The 16,572-nt window shown below is 38.4% G+C and overlaps 1 protein-coding gene across 1 annotated transcript in view; it reads left to right on the top strand.

Moving 5' to 3' along the window:
* Window positions 1-16,572, top strand: part of igf2r (insulin-like growth factor 2 receptor) — a 198,241-nt gene that overhangs the window by 140,778 nt on the left and 40,891 nt on the right. Inside the window, exons 36-37 of the mRNA XM_059986536.1 lie at window positions 10,307-10,456; window positions 11,024-11,185. Of these exons, the coding sequence (XP_059842519.1) occupies window positions 10,307-10,456; window positions 11,024-11,185 (312 nt within the window). The remainder of the gene's footprint in view (window positions 1-10,306; window positions 10,457-11,023; window positions 11,186-16,572) is intronic.

Here is a 16,572-nt window from a genome sequence, read left to right as displayed (position 1 = left end):
CTTTATTAGATACATCTGTTCATTAATGCTAATATCTAATCAGCCGATCGTGTGTCGGTAACTCAGTGCATAAAAGCATGCAGACATGGTCAAAAGGTTCACTTGTTGTTCAGACTGAACATCAGAATGGGGAAGAAATGTGATCGAAGTGACTTTGACTGTGGAATGATTGATGGTGCCAGGCGGGGTGGTCTCTCAGAAACTGCTGGAATTTTCCCATGCCAGTCTCTCAGAATTACAGAAAGACCAGTGAGCAGCACAACAGGTTGAACCTGGAAGTGGCTGGGCGATAGCAGCAGCAGCTGAAGACCATACAAGGTTCCAGCCCTGTGACTACTCTCGTACCGAATGAAGTGGCCACTGAGTGTAAATACACGCTGAACAAACGGGGCCTGATTTTTGTGTCAAGTCAGTTGAAGGCAATGTGACTGAGTATCACCTACCTGGGTGAAGGTGCGTGGCCTGAAAAGCCCAAGATGTTCTCCTTCTGCAAGCTCCTACAATGAGATGGTGCTACAGTATCCACCAGGTGCATCGTAGCTTGGTACGGCAGCTGTTACGGCCAAGAGCAGAGACTGCAGAGAGTGACAGACGCAACTCAAAACTATCCTCCCCACCTTGGACACTACCCACTGCCTCAGGAAAACAGCCAACCCACCCATCCTTTCCTCCTCCTGGTGGGCAGATGATACCGCAGACTGGAAGCACACCACCAGGGTGAAGGACAGCCTCTACCCAGCTGTTGTAAGACTATTGAACTCTGCCCTAGACAGTAAAATGGATTCTTAACCTCACAATCTATCTTGCTGTAACCTTGCACCTTATTGTCTACCTCCTCTACAATTGCTCTGTAACCCTAACACTTAACTCTGCATTGTTATTCTTTTCCCTTGTACGAAATCATCAGTGTGGATGGCATGCAAAACCAAGTTTCCTACCTTATTTCCGTACTAGTTGGCAGAAGCATGGGTAAATGTGTGTTTCAGGTCGTGTGAGGTGGAACAGGCAAGGCAGTGGGACTGTGCGAACAGGTTTGGAGAGATGGATGCACCAGGGTTGAGGAGACAGCAGACACTCAGTAGTGTAGAGCAGGGGTTCCCAACCTTTACTCCGTCAGTGAGCTTTACCATTAACTGTGCGATCCATGGACCCCTGCTTTAGAGAAACATCAGGAAAGGTGGACCAGCTATCAGACCAAATATTTTCTGTTAATGCCAGACCCATCTATCTCGGCTTGAATACCGGTTTCCCCCGCAATCTGAAGGTAGAGCGTTCCTGTGAAACTATTTGTAAACCCAAATGTCGTAAAGCGAAGAAGCAATTACCATTAATTTATATGGGGAAAATTTTTGAGCATTCCCAGACCCAAAATAATAATCTTACCAAATCAAACCAAATAACACATAAAGCCTAAAATAACATGAACATATAGTAAAAGCAGGAATGATATGATAAATATACACCCTATATAAAGTCGAAATATTGTATATACGGTGTAGCTTCACTTCTCAAACTCCGGAAGACAGCGAGCCAAAATCAATTTGGAGAAAAAAAAATCGGCAGGTACATGCTTATGCAAGTACACGCATACACACACACACATATACATACGCACATGCGTATGCATGTACACGCATGCACAAACAACTGCCCACACAAGGCGTCACGGTCATTGTAGTCTTTTCAGGGTAGACACACGTATAAAGCGGGCGTCTTTTTCTCGTAAAAGCGAAAATGCTCTTTGGTTAGTGAAAACAGGTACTAATGTAGATCTTCTGTAACAGCGAGCTGTCGTAAAGCGAACGTTTGGAAAACGGGGGCCACCTGTATACTGAGTGGCTTGGTGTGCACTGTTGTAGAGTGACACACATTGCATTCTGAACCTTGGCAGGCTGATTTTTATACCTCTTGGTTGTAGTCCTACGACAGGGAAGCACTCGTAGAACTGTTGTGAAACTCCACGCCCCCCATTAATGGTACTGCATCTCTGCAGTCAGCTGCCATTTCCCCACACTGAAGTGTGAAGGCTCAGTTGTTCCTGGAGTCATCCTAATCATCTTGGGAATCTAGCCAGTGGATGCACAGTACTGGCTTAAAGGCAGTACACCCTTCCTTTAATAAGGAAGCCAAACTACACAATAATCCAGAGTCAGATGTAATAAGATTCCCCTACAATTGTACTCTAGTCTCTTCGCAGTAAAGGCCAGCATTTTCATTTGTCTCTCTGACCGTGATGACTCTATCTGTTGTGCTTTTCATGCATGGTTAGTCTGATCTTCCTGAACGTCTGCGTTTAATAGATTTTCACACTTAATTTTCTCCTCTAACCTTTTCACTGCATTTCCATACATCTGCCGTGTTTCCAGCTGCGGTCATTTATCCTTCTCTCAAGTCCCCAACAATCAGCAAACTTGATCCTTGCACTCTTCTCCTTTTTCAATCTTTTTATTGTTATTAATATCAACAAAATAAAATTGGTACATAGATAATGGGATTACAAACATACACAATTCAACTGAACATGAAAGAATATATAAGCAATGATTACAGTATAAATGTGTATTCCCAAATCATAGACGATACAATATACAAATAAACAAGGCAAACCTATGTATATCATAATATATAATTAAAAAAAAGAAACAAGAAAAAAAGAGAAAAAAATTATGCAAAAAAACGAATCTAATAATCTAATAACTAATAAGGAAAAAAAACGAAAAAAGGAAAAGAGAAAAAATGGAAAAAGAAAAAAAGGGCTGTTTATAATATCTCGCAAAAATACAAAGTCATCAGTGTCGTCAACTCCGATCCTCTCAACATATATAAAATCAAAACTGGAAAATCAAATAGGCCTGGAACAGGGTCATATTACATCATATGAAAATATTGAATAAATGGTCTCCATATCTTTTCAAATTTAATAGAAGTATCAAATACACCACTTCTAATTTTTTCTAAATTTAGACATAACATAGTTTGAGAAAACCAATGAAATACAGTGGGAGGATCAATTTCTTTCCAATTCAACAAAATAGATCTTCTAGCCATTAGTGTAAGAAATGCAATCATTCGACAAGCGGAAGAAGAGTGAGTGAGTCCATCATTGGTAAACCAAAAATTGCAGTAATAGGATGAGGTTGTAAATCAATGTTCAATACTGCAGAGATAATATCAAAAATATCTTTCCAATATTTTTCCAAAAGCGGACACGACCAGAACATATGAGTTAAAGACGCTATCTCAGAATGACATCTGTCACAAATAGGATTTGTATAGGAATAAAAATGAGCCAATTTATCCTTGGACATATGAGCCCTGTACACAACTTTAAACTGTATTGGTGAATGTTTAGCACATATTGATGTATTAACTAATTGAGGAATTTTATCCCAATTCTCAATAGGGATAGTAAGGTTAAGTTCTCTTTCCCAATCATTTTTAGTCTTATAAAAGGGCTCTGAATGTATCTTCATAATTATATTGTTAAGTTTTGATATTAGCCCTTTCTGAAAGGGGCTTAGTTCAAACAAATTCTCCAAAATGCCTGAAGACACAAGATTTGGAAAAGTAGGAAGTACAGTATTTAAGAAATTCCTAATCTGTAAATACCTTAAAAAAAAGATATCTAGGCAAATTATATTTATTAGATAATTGCTCAAAAGACATAAAACAATTATCCAAAAATAAGTCGGAAAATCGTCGTAATCCTTTAGTCTTCCAAGCTGAATAAGCTTGGTCTATAATAGAAGGATAAAAAAAACAATTGGATACAATAGGAATACTTAAAACAAACTGAGTCAACCCAAAAAATTTCCGAAATTGAAACCATATACATAAAGTATGTTTAACTATCGGGTTGTCAATTCGTTTCGGCAATTTAGAAAAAGCAAAGGGAAGAGAAGTCCCTAAAATAGAACCCAGTGCAAATCCTTGTACAGATTTAATTTCCAAGTTCACCCAATGAGGGCTAAAAGATATATCCCAATCCTTTAACCAACATATCAAATATCGGATATTAACTGCCCAATAATAAAATCTAAAATTAGGCAATGCCAATCCACCTTCCTTCCTTGTCTTCTGTAAATATATTTTACCTAACCTAGGATTTTTATTCTGCCATATATATGAGGAAATTTTTGAATCAACATTAGCTAAAAAGATTTCGGAATAAAAATTGGTACTGCTTGAAATATATATAAAAACTTGGGTAAAATAACCATCTTAATAGCATTAATCCGACCTATCAGAGGAAAAGATAGTGGTGACCACTTAGTAAACAAACATTTAATCTGATCGATTAAGGGTAAAAAATTAACCTTAAATAAGTATTTATAGTTTTTTTGTGATTTTAATCCCTAAGTAAATAAAAAAAGTCATTAACTAATTTAAAATGTAAATTTCCATAAATTGGAACCTGTCTATTTAAAGGAAACAATTCACTCTTATTAAGATTTAATTTATACCCAGAAAAATCACTAAATTGAGCCAGCAGTGATAAAACTGCAGGAATGGATTTCTCAGGATTAGAAATAAACAATAATGTATGTATAAATATGTATATCTGTCCCACGATTAATGCCAAGTATATTCTGTGATTCTCTGATAGCAATTGCCAAGGGTTCTAAGGCAATATCAAATAATAATGGACTAAGAGGGCAGCCTTGTCTAGTGCCCCAAAATAAACGAAAAAAGGGAGATCTTTGATTGTTAGTAAGCACCGAGGCTACTGGAGTATGATATATCAGTTTAATCCAGGAAATGAATGTCGGACTAAAATTAAACTTCTCCAGCACATTAAATAAGTATGGCCATTCAACTCTATCAAATGCTTTCTCCGCATCTAATGAAATAACACATTCTGAAGTGCTATGTGAAGGAGTATAAACAATATTCAATAGTCTCCTAACATTGAAAAAAGAATAGCGATTTTTAATAAAACCGGTTTGATCTTCCGAAATAATTTGGGGTAATACCTTCTCCAGCTTAGATGCCAATAACTTGGAAAAGATCTTGGAATCTACATTCAATAAGGATATTGGTCTATAGGATGCACAGTCGGTAGGGTCTTTATCTTCAATATTAAAGAAATGGAAGCTCTATAAAAAGATTGTGGCAAATTGCCCAGTCTAATTGCTTCTTCAAAAAACCTTAATAACCAAGGAGAAAGAGTAGCAGAAAAGCATTTTAAAAATTCCACTGTATACCCATCTGGACCTGGTGCTTTCCCAGATTTCATGGAGGAAATAACCCCTTTAATTTCTGCATCCATAATAGGAGTTTCTAATATTGAAAGATCATCTGATGATAATTTTGGAAAATTAAATTTCTCAAGAAAGTCACACATGGTATTACGATCTTGAGGGAATTCAGAATGATACAGGGAGGTATAAAAATCTTGAAATGATTTATTTATCTCATCATGGTTAACTGTCAGATCCCCATTCTGCTGACGGATCTTAGTAATTTGATGTTTAACCAAAGCATTCTTCTATTGACTAGCCAACAGTTTACCCAATTTATCACTGTGTATATAAAAATCAGATCTGGTTTTCATTAATTGATTTTCAATCGGAGATGTAAGTACTAAACTATGTTCCGTTTGAAGTTCAACCCTTTGTTTGTAAAGCTCCTTACTAGGAGTGATCGAATATTTCTTGTCAATCTCTTTAATTTTATCAACCAATAAAAGAGTTTCCTCCTTAATGCGTTTTCTAAGACCAACGGAGTAAGAGATAATCTGTCCACGTATATATGCTTTAAAAGTGTCCCAAAGTGTTCCGCAAGAAATATCATCCATGGAATTAATTGAAAAGAAGAAATCGATCTGTTCATTCATAAATTTGATAAAGTCCGGATCTTGCAGTAAGGTAGAATCAAATCACCATCGTCTAGCATTAGAAGCTGTATCCGTAAATTTAATAGAAAGTTTTAATGGAGCATGGTCAGAGATGGCTATAATATCATAATTACAACCAATTACTGATGGAATAAAACAAAAGTCAATAAAAAATAGTCAATTCTTGAGTAGGAATGATAAACATGTGAGAAAAATGAAAACTCTTTGTCCTTAGAATGCCGAAATCTCCAAATATCAAAAATTCCATTATCAGTCAAAAAAGAGTTAATACAAGTGGCCGACTTATTGGGTAAAGTCTGAGTAGATATAGATTTGTCCATCAAAGGGTTTAAACAACAATTAAAGTCACCACCCATTATTAACTTATGTTCATTTAGATTAGGTAGAGAAGTAAATAAGGACTTAAAAAAATCAGGACAATCCACATTTGGAGCATAAACATTAACCATAGCAACCTTTTTGTTAAAAAGTAAGCCAGTAACTAACAAAAATCTACCACTCAGATCCGAAAAGATACCGTGTTGAACAAATGCAATAGAGGAGTCAGTAAAAATTGAAACTCCCTTTACTTCGGCATTCGAATTCGAATGATACTGTTGATCCCTCCAAAACCTAAAAAAGCAATAATTGTCCTCATTCCTCACATGAGTTTTTTGTACAAAAATAATATGGGCATTAAGTTTTTGGAATACTTTGAAAATCTTTTTCCGTTTAATCGGATGGTTTAAGCCATTAGTATTCCAAGAGACAAAATTAATGGTCTGAGCCATATTTCTAAAATCAACCCTTTGGTATATAAAGGGTTAACCAAATTATGAACTCATGCACCCGGAAGAGGAACAAAAATAAGGAATGGACCCGGAAGTGACGACATCGCGGACATATTTGTAGTTCAAAATCAGCCCAAATGAGAAAACTGAAAAAAACTGGTAAAAGAAACATAAAATTTAGAAAATTTAGAAAAAGACCTCCCACCCCCCCACCCAAGAGAAAAAAAAAAGCACCTCAGCCAAGGATAGGCTGGGAAAAGGGAAAAATGAAACTAAATCTACCCCCATATCAGCAGACGACAACTCCGTATATAAAGGATATAAAAAAAAATCCCCCCAAACTCTTAAAAAAAATTATAATCACTATATTAAAACCAAACTTCTTAATATAATTGGTAGTAAAAAAAAACCCAAAAAGAATATAATCACTAGTAACTTATAAATCGGGTTAAAACCCAAACAAACCAAAAAAAATGTAAACTGTGATAGGAGATGCATTATAGGAAGAAGACAAGAGAAAAAAATGGCAATCATAAAAAAAGCCAAAAATATTTTAGAGAATAAACCGCCATCTTAATAAAAAAATATATTCACCTTCGAAGGATTAATAATAATAACCAAAGATAAAGTACAGTGGTTGAAGTAAGTAAAATAAAAAGATTAGTATGTCGAAAAAAAACTTTAACTAGAGTATAAAATATAGAGTAAACCTACATCAATAGCCAGAAACAAAATCTGGTTTTGGAAATAAAAACCATCTTGCACGATCAAAATCACTCATTTATTAGAAATGAGTGTCTGTAGCAATAGGGAAGTTCTCATTCAGAAAGCTTCTTGCTTCAGATGTAGAAAGGAAAACCAGCCGGGATGCATTGGGAGGCGAGATTCTGAGCTTCGCAGGGTATAAGAGCGCAGGTTTTAGATTTTTCTCATCGCATTCAGACATCAGAGGCTTAAAAAGAAGCCTTGCCTTCATTACTTCTGGACTAAAATCTTCTACTAACCGAAAATTGTGATCTTGAAATTTGACCATCCCTACACGCTGAGCCACACGAATAAGTTGCTCTTTAACATGCACATAATGGAATCGGACAATTACAACCGGTGGTTTAGCTGAAGCACTCAGTGATCGACGCATAATTCTGTGAGCGCGATTGAGTAACGGAGGACTGTCTGGGAATACAGAAGGGAACGCATCCTTTAAAAGTTGAGCAAAGTACTTTGAGGGGTCCCCTTGTTCAATACCTTCCGGGAGACCAAGTATGTGTAAGTTCTGTCTTCTGGACCGATTCTCAAAGTCGACACTCTTGGCTTTAAGTGTTTCCACCTGTTTAATCGTCGAAAGTAAATTCCGCTGCAGTTCTTCAATTATCAAGTCTCGCTTTCGGGCATCTTCTTGCAGGGTTGCGATTAGAATTTGTTGCTGGTTAACTACTGAATCCGTCTTATCCATATAATCTTGAAAAGCCTTTATATCTTGTTTAAAAATTTGTCGTTGTTCTTCAAATTTTTGATTTAAAACCTCCAATAGCATTTCATAAGTCAGTTCAGTACGCTTAGGATTGGTCTGATTTTTCTTTCCATTTCCGTTAGAATTCTTCCCAGGTTCCCGCCCTTTAGATCTAAGAGCCATTTCTGTATTCATTTCTTCAAAAATTCACAATATACTCTTAAAGATAAGTCCAAGAAAATAGCAAGAATCTTTTGGTGTAGGTACAAATAAGTTAAATAAGGGTGATCATAGGTTTAAAAAAAAATAAAGGTTATGGAGCGAATCTGAAACAGTGCTCACTCCATGAGCGTCTCCTGCTGACTCCCTTGCACTCTTTTCCAATGACTTAATATTGATTGGAAATATCTGAAAGCCCAGCACTGATCCCGAAATACCCTGTGAGTGAAATCTTTCCCACCAGAATAATCCATTTGTACCATTTTCTAACAATTTCACCAATCCACATTACCCTCTTCCATGACCTCTTGTGCAGTAACCTTTTAAGTGGCATCTTGTTGAATGCCTTTTGGAAACTTCAAATGTGCTACAGATGCTGGTTCTTAAGTCTACAGTACTGTGCAAAAAAATCTTGGGCACATCCATATAGCTAAGGTCCCTAAAACTTTACCACAGTAATTTTATGTATTGCACTGTACTGCTGCCACAATAGAAAACAACTTTCATAACGAATGTGAGTGATGATAAACCTGATTCTGATACAAGCTCTATCGTGGACTGAGAGTGGGAAGGGCAGGGAGGGGAAATCATGGTTGGGAAAAGGAGGGGGGTGGGGGAGCTGGAAACACCAGAGAGATATTCTGTACTGACCAATAAACCAATTGTTTGGAATCCGATAACCTTGTCTGGTGTGTCTGGGCTGGGTGTGCCTATACGCAGGCCACTCCACCCCTGGCACTCCTCCGCCACCAGTCCCACACCCCTCCCACGAGACTCCACCCTAGCCATTCCCAACCTCCTTTGCTCCTGGATTTACAAACTCACTCTCAGCTTCACGTTGACCAATGGTTCCGAGCAAAAGTCTTGGGTACTGTGCCTAGCTCTTTGATGCAGTGCTGTATGGACATTTTCAAAGAACTCTAATGCATTTGTCCAATAATTACCCTTTTATAAATCCATGCTATATGCCTGACCATATCCTGTGTAGATCCCAGATATCTGATTATTCCATCCATTGGTAGCTGCTCGTTTAGTTGGCCTGAGCAGTTTAGTCGTTCCACGTGGGAACGATCAGATTTTCTTCTGAAGCTCCTACAAACCGATATTTAAATATATTTTAGGTCACCTGCCCCATACATTGTCACACGGTGACAGAGCTTCTACCTAGAACAGGGGTTCCCAACCTAGGATTCACAGACCTCTTGCTTAATAGTATTGGTCCATGTCCTAGAAAAGGTTGGGGAGCCCTGATAGATAATGAAGGGGTCGTTTTGGTTTTGGCTGTAGAAATGAGGGCTACTGGTTCAGCTGTGGGCAGTTAGCTGATTTATATGAAGAAATGTTAGTGTCCATTATTCATTTTGGCCTGGTGTACCTAATAAAGTGGCCACTGAGTATTTCTGTATGTTCATGGTCTTCCGCTGCTGCAGCCCATCTGCCTCAAGGTTTGACACGTATGTTCAGAGATGTCCTTCCGCACACTACTGTTACCTAAGTTACTGTTGTCTTCCTGTCAGCTTAAACCATTCTGGCCATTCTCCTCTGATATTTCTCAGTAACAGTGTTTTTGTCCGCAGAAATGCCACACACTTTTGTTTTTTTTTGCACTATTCTCTGTAAATTCTAAAGACTGTTCTGCATGAAAATCCCAGTCTCCTGAGATACTCGGACCACTCCGTCTGGCACCAACAATCATTCCACAGTCAAAGTCACTTCGATCACATTTCTTCCTTATTTTGAAGTTTAGTCTAAATAACAACTGAACCTCTCTACCATGTCTCCATGCTTTTATGCATTGTTGCTGCCACATGATTGGCTGATTAGATGTTTGACTAATAAGTAGGTGTACCTAAATAAGTAGCCATTGAGTGTTTAAACTTTCCAAGTGTTTAACATTCTTTAGAATTTCTGCACCAGCTTAGTTTTGGTTGTACTACTGGAAACAAATCCTTGTGACTTGGAATAAAATGTGTGAGGAGTTCCAACTGGTGTTTTTTGTTCCAATTTTAGACTATTGGCTATATCTCTGGACCTCCGCAGATTAACTTGGTGACACAGGAGATCTACGTGTCCTTCACCAGCAACACCACTTGCCAAGTGAACAAGAAACTTACTTACGACTCTCTCATTGTATTTCATTGTGTCAGAGAAGTAAGCCTGGTAAGGAACATGCTTAGCTTCAACATTTGGGACTTTACGCTAACCTCAACACTAGCCATATAATCCCCAGCTACTGTTACTTACTGCCTGTTATGCCGTGCCTGTTTATGGCAGCAGTGAAGGCGTTCAGCGCTCCCTTCATTGTGTCAGTAGCTTCCTTCTCGGTTCTCACTGCTGTCAGTCAGGCAAGTCCTGGGTGGAGACTCAGAAATACCATCGCACTCGGATGTAGAAGGATTCTTCACTGCTGTTTGTGTAACAATTTTGTTTGACCAGACAGGGTTGTTAGCCCTGAGCTGACCCACTGAATCTGCAGGACTGGTGGACCGCTCTTAGTGTGGCCTCTACCCTCTGATCCTACTAAGAGCCAAACCATTAAGCCCTGACTCCAGCCCTGGTTCACTGAGGCACACAAGCCAACCAGACCATGACAAGGTTGTGGTCCCCTTGGAGGATGTAATACTTAATTATCCCATGTAGGCTCAAAGGATATGCTGCCTTGATGCAAGTAATTATTTGAGATAGCCTGCCTGCTTAATGACCGCCATGTTATTTTCCTCTCTCCAGGGAAGACCAAAGATGATAAGAAAATCAGACTGCAGTTATGTATTTGAATGGGCAACTCCTCTGGTTTGTCCAGATTCGGTGATTACATCGGGCTGCTCTCTAACTGAGCAGCAGTTGGATTACACATTCAATTTATCTCCTTTGTCAGGAGGAAGATATCAGGTAACTATTCAAACTATGGGAAGCTTTGTACAATCCTGATCCTCAAGCTTTGGGATACTGAATTCTGCAAGCACAAATCTGGGAATGTCTAACAGGAAAGGGTATTGTGTATCCTTGGGACAAGAACATCGACAGAGTACGTTAATTTTACTGAGTTATGTTAGTCATTGTACACGCTGGGCATCTTGGCGTGGGAGCTATGGGAGCTTGTCACATTCTCACAATCCGTCTGAAATGGTACAGATGGCAAATGTATTCTAAAACCCAACGCTAAAACCAAAATAAAGTTGCTTAGGAACGGAGAAGCTCTTTACCCATATTATCTCACCTTTTTAAAACTAGGGTGAGGCCTATAGAGCTGTTGCAACTTGACCTTTTTTTCACATTGTTGAGTGTTCTAGAAGCTTTCAGCTCTTTTCTCCAGTGTTGGTGTTTTTAGAGCTGGTGCTGGAACTCTGCATAGATATGAAAGTAGACAGATCTCCAAGGCCTGACCAGGTTATATCCAAGGACACTGAGAGGCTGGCAAAGAAATCATGGGAGTTCTGGCTGGGGTAGTTGCATCACTATCAGCCTCGGATGAGGTGCGGAGGTGAGACTGGAGGATGGCAAATCTTGTGCCTTTAATAGGAGTGGTAAAGGAAATCCTGAGATTTATATATCACAAAAGCTAATATCTGTGGCAGTTAAGTTGCTGGAGGGAATTCTGAGGGATAAGCTTTATGTGCATTTTCGAAAGACTTTCTCTGTGAACGCTCGGGACCTATTACAGAACAAGTGCCCTCGGAGAACAATATGTGGCTTGCTGAGTGGAGTTACAGGTAGACAGGGTGTTGAAGGGACACTGGTCTTTGTCTGTTAGGGCTCTGAATATTAGAAATTTGGAAGACGTGCAGGCTGCAGGTGAGACTGTACTTGCCCATTAATTCATCACGTGAATGTACAGTGAAGAGGCTCATTTGCACTTAGAACCAGCACACCCAGGGATGTGCCGGGGGCAGCCTGCAAATGTTGAGACAGCTGGCACCAACATTGCGTGCCCACAACGCTGGGCGGAACGACACAGAATACAGCAAGGCGGAGCATGCCAAGCGGCAACAGTGAAAAGTCCAGTTCCTCTCGCCCACCCCAGCACGTACCCAGTGCTCAAACCCAGGGCAGGCTGTGGGTTTGCAGTATTTTGTTACCATGTGCAGTTTCAGTTGTCCTGATGTTACAAAACTGGAGTCCAGCGAGACGTACAAGGATGTTGCCAGGACTGAGTTGTAGAGAGAGGATGCGAAGGCTGGGGCTTTATTCGTTGTAGTCTAGGAGACTGAGATGTGACGGTATGTTGGTCTCCATTAGTCTCGATAGACCATGGATTTGCGCCTTGGAAAGTTTCCAGAGCGCAAGCCTGGGCAAGGTTTTTTTTAAATGTGAGACCGGCAGTTGCCCAAGCTGCAAGTCTCCCCTCTCCCCGCCACCAATGTTGTCCAAGGGAAGGGCATTAGGACCCATATAGCTTGGCACCAGTGTCATCGCAGAGCAATGTGTGGTTAAGTGCTTTGCTCAAGGACACACAGGCAGCCACAGCCAAAGCTTGAACTAGCGACCTTCAGATCACTAGACAAATGCCTTAACCACTTGGCCAGGTGCCAACACTAAGATATGGTGTTATACAAGGGTTTAGAATCATGAGGGCCATAGATAGGGAATGCATTCCATCTTTCTTGTAGGACTGGAGAATAAAGAACTAGAAGCCATAGGTTGGGTGAGAGGGCAAAATTTGAAGAGGAACTTGGGCAAATTTTTCTTTGCACAAGTGATGATATGTGGAATGAGCTGTCAGAGGAAGTAGCTGAGGCTGGCAGGTACAATTACAACTTTTAAAGATAGTTGGGCAGGTATACGGATTGGAAAAGTTTGGGAGTCAGCTGGAGACGCTCATGGAGTGAGTACCGTTTTGGATTCGCTCCATAACTTTTACTTTTTTTAACCTTTGATCACCCTTATTCAGCGTATTTTTACCTATGCTGAAAGTTTCTTTACTCTTTTTTTTTGGATTTACTGCCAAGCGTTTGTTGTGAACTTTTGATGATATGCAAACAGAAATGTCTCTCAGGTCTAAGGGACGGGATCCCGGACGTAATCCGAACGGTAACGGAAAAAAGCAGGCTCCGACACAACAAACACCATTAACTTTTGAATTGTTTATGGAGGTTTTGAATCAAAAATTTGCTGAACTACAACAATTTTTTAAAGAAGATATAAAGGCTTTTCAAGAGTACATGGTTAAGACGGACTTAGTAATTAAACAGCAACAAACTCTTATTGCGTCTCTGCAAGAAGAAGCTCGGAAGCGAGATTTGACTATAGGAAAACTGCAACAGGATTTAATTTCGACCATTAAGCTGATGGAAGCCCTTAAAGCCAAGAGTGATGATTTTGAGAATTGCTCCAGAAGACAGAACGTACGTATACTTGGTCTTCCAGACGGCATAGAAAAAGATGACCCTTCGAAATATTTTGCTCAACTTTTAAAAGAAGCGTTTCCGACAATTTTCCCCCCCTTTATTGGATCGGGCACATAGAATTCGGCGTCGATCACCGAGTGTTACAGACAAACCTTCGGTGATAATTGTCCGGTTCCATTATGTACATGACAAAGAACAAGTTATAAGAGCAGCTCGTCGACTAGGAATGATTAAAATCAAAGATTTTTCCTTCCGCCTGATCGAAGATTTTAGTTCAGATCTTTTAAAAAGAAGGCTTCTTTTTAAACCGTTGATGGCTGAATGTTATGAGAAAAATCTGAAACCTGCGCTTCTATACCCTGCGAAGCTTCGAATTTCTCCGTCGAATGCTCCACGACAAGTTTTCCTTTCAACTTCAGAAGTGAGAAAATATCTGGAGGAGAACTTCCCTACTGCTACAGACACCAGTCTTTAATAAATGAATGATTCTGATCGTATAAGATGGTTCTCGATCTCTTAAACCAGAATTATAATCTGGTTATTGGTGTAGGTTCATCCTACACTTTATACTCAAGTTAAAGTGTGTTTGCGTCATGTTAATTGTTTTGCCTTACACACTTTAATCATTTAACTACATACTTGTCTATTAACTTTGTTCCTTCGAAGGTATATTTTTAATTCTTTGAAGGTAAATTTTTCCTTGATTAAGATGGTGGTTTTTTGGAAAAGATTTTTGGTTTTGCTTAAGATGGCATTATGTTTATATTTTTCGTGTTTCTTCCAGACAAGGCATCGCTTATCTTAGCTTAAATATTTTTTGTTTTGTCTGGGCCAGAGCCCGAGTTATAATTGTTTTTAGTGATTATATTTTTATTCTTTTTACAACTAACTATACTTAGAAATATGGTTTTTATTATAGCGATTTTATTTTTAAAGTCGGGGTGATTCTTTTGTATATATCCTTTTTATATGGAGTGTTCTTCAGCTGACATGGGGGTAGGATTAGTCTTACTTTTTCTCTTTTTAAGTCATATTTTGGCTTTTTCTCTTTTTCTTGGGGGGTGGGGGGATGGTCTGTTTTCTAATTCTATTTTTTTTTTGTACCAGTTTGTGTTAGTTTTTTTATTCGGGCTGTTTTTGAACTTCAAATATGTCTGTGTTGTCGTCACTTCCGGGTCTTCTCACTACTTTTGTTCCTCTTCCGGGTGCATGAGTTTATAAGTTGGTTAACCCTTTCTATACCAAAGGGTTGATTATAGAATTACGGCTCAGACCATTAATTTTGTGTCTTGGAATACTAATGGTTTAAATCATCCAATTAAACGAAAGAAGATTTTCAAAGTATTCCAAAGACTTAATGCTCACATCATTTTTGTACAAGAAACTCATGTGAGGAGGGAGGACAAATTTCGTTTTTTTAGATTTTGGCGGGGTCAACAGTATCATGCAAATTCGAATGCTAAAGTAAAAGGAGTTTCAATTTTTATTGACTCCTCTATTTCATTTGTTCAACATGATATTTTTTCGGATCCGAATGGCAGATTTTTGTTAATTACGGGTTTACTTTGTAATAAAAAGGTTGCTTTGGTTAATGTTTATGCTCCAAATGTGGATTGTCCTGACTTTTTTAAGTCTTTATTTACTTCTTTACCCAATCTAAACGAATATAAGTTAATAATGGGTGGTGACTTTAATTGTTGTTTAAATCCTCTGATGGATAAATCTTTATCTATTCAGACTTTACCTAATAAGTCGGCCACTTGTATTAACTCCTTTTTGACTGACAATGGAGTTTTTGATGTTTGGAGATTTCGGCATTCTAATGACAAAGAGTTTTCTTTTTTCTCACATGTTCATCACTCTTATTCAAGAATTGATTATTTTTTTGTAGACTCTTGTTTTATTCCATTGGTAATCGGTTGTAACTATGATATTATAGCTATCTCTGATCATGCTCCGTTATTACTTTCTATGAAATTTACGGATACAGCTTTTAATGCTAGACAATGGCGATTTGACTCTACCTTGTTGCAAGACTTTGACTTTATTAAATTTATGGAGGAGCAGATCGACTTCTTCTTCTCAACTAATTCTACAGATGATATTTCCTGCGGAACACTTTGGGATACTTTTAAAGCTTATATACGTGGACAGATTATTTCTTATTCTGTTGGTTTGAGGAAACGTATCAAGATGGAAACTCTTTTATTGGTTGATAAAATTAAAGAGATTGATAAGAAATATTCGATTGCTCCTAGTAAGGAGCTTTACAAACAAAGGGTTGAACTTCAAATGGAACATAGTTTATTACTTACATCCTCGATTGAAAATCAATTAATGAAAACTAAATCTGATTTTTATATACATAGTGATAAATCTGGTAAACTGTTAGCTAGTCAATTGAAGAATGCTCTGGTTAAACGTCAAATCACTAAGATTGGTCAGCAGAATGGGAATCTGACAGTTAATCATGATGAGATAAATAAGGCATTTCAAGATTTCTATACCTCCCTGTATCAATCTGAATTTCCTCAAGATTATAATACCATGTCTGATTTTCTGGGGAAATTAAATTTTCCAAGGTTATCATCTGATGATCTTTTGATATTGGATACTCCTATTACGGATGTAGAAATTAAAGGGGCTATTTCCTCAATGAATTCTGGGAAAGCACCGGGTCCAGATGGTTATACAGTTGAATTTTTTAAATTTTTTTCCGCTACTCTTTCCCCTTGGTTAGGTAAGGTTTTTGAGGAGGCCATTAGATTAGGGAATTTGCCACAATCTTTTTATAGAGCTTCCATTTCTCTAATATTGAAGAAAGATAAAGACCCTACTAACTGTGCTTCTTATAGACCTATATCTTTATTGAATGTAGACTCCAAGATTTTTTCCAAGTTACTGGCATCTAGATTGGAGAAGGTATTACCC

This window comes from Hypanus sabinus, chromosome 12, assembly GCF_030144855.1.
Source record: "Hypanus sabinus isolate sHypSab1 chromosome 12, sHypSab1.hap1, whole genome shotgun sequence".
In the NCBI taxonomy this organism is placed as follows: Eukaryota; Metazoa; Chordata; class Chondrichthyes; order Myliobatiformes; family Dasyatidae; genus Hypanus; species Hypanus sabinus.
This window is presented reverse-complemented; position numbering and strand designations above follow the sequence as displayed.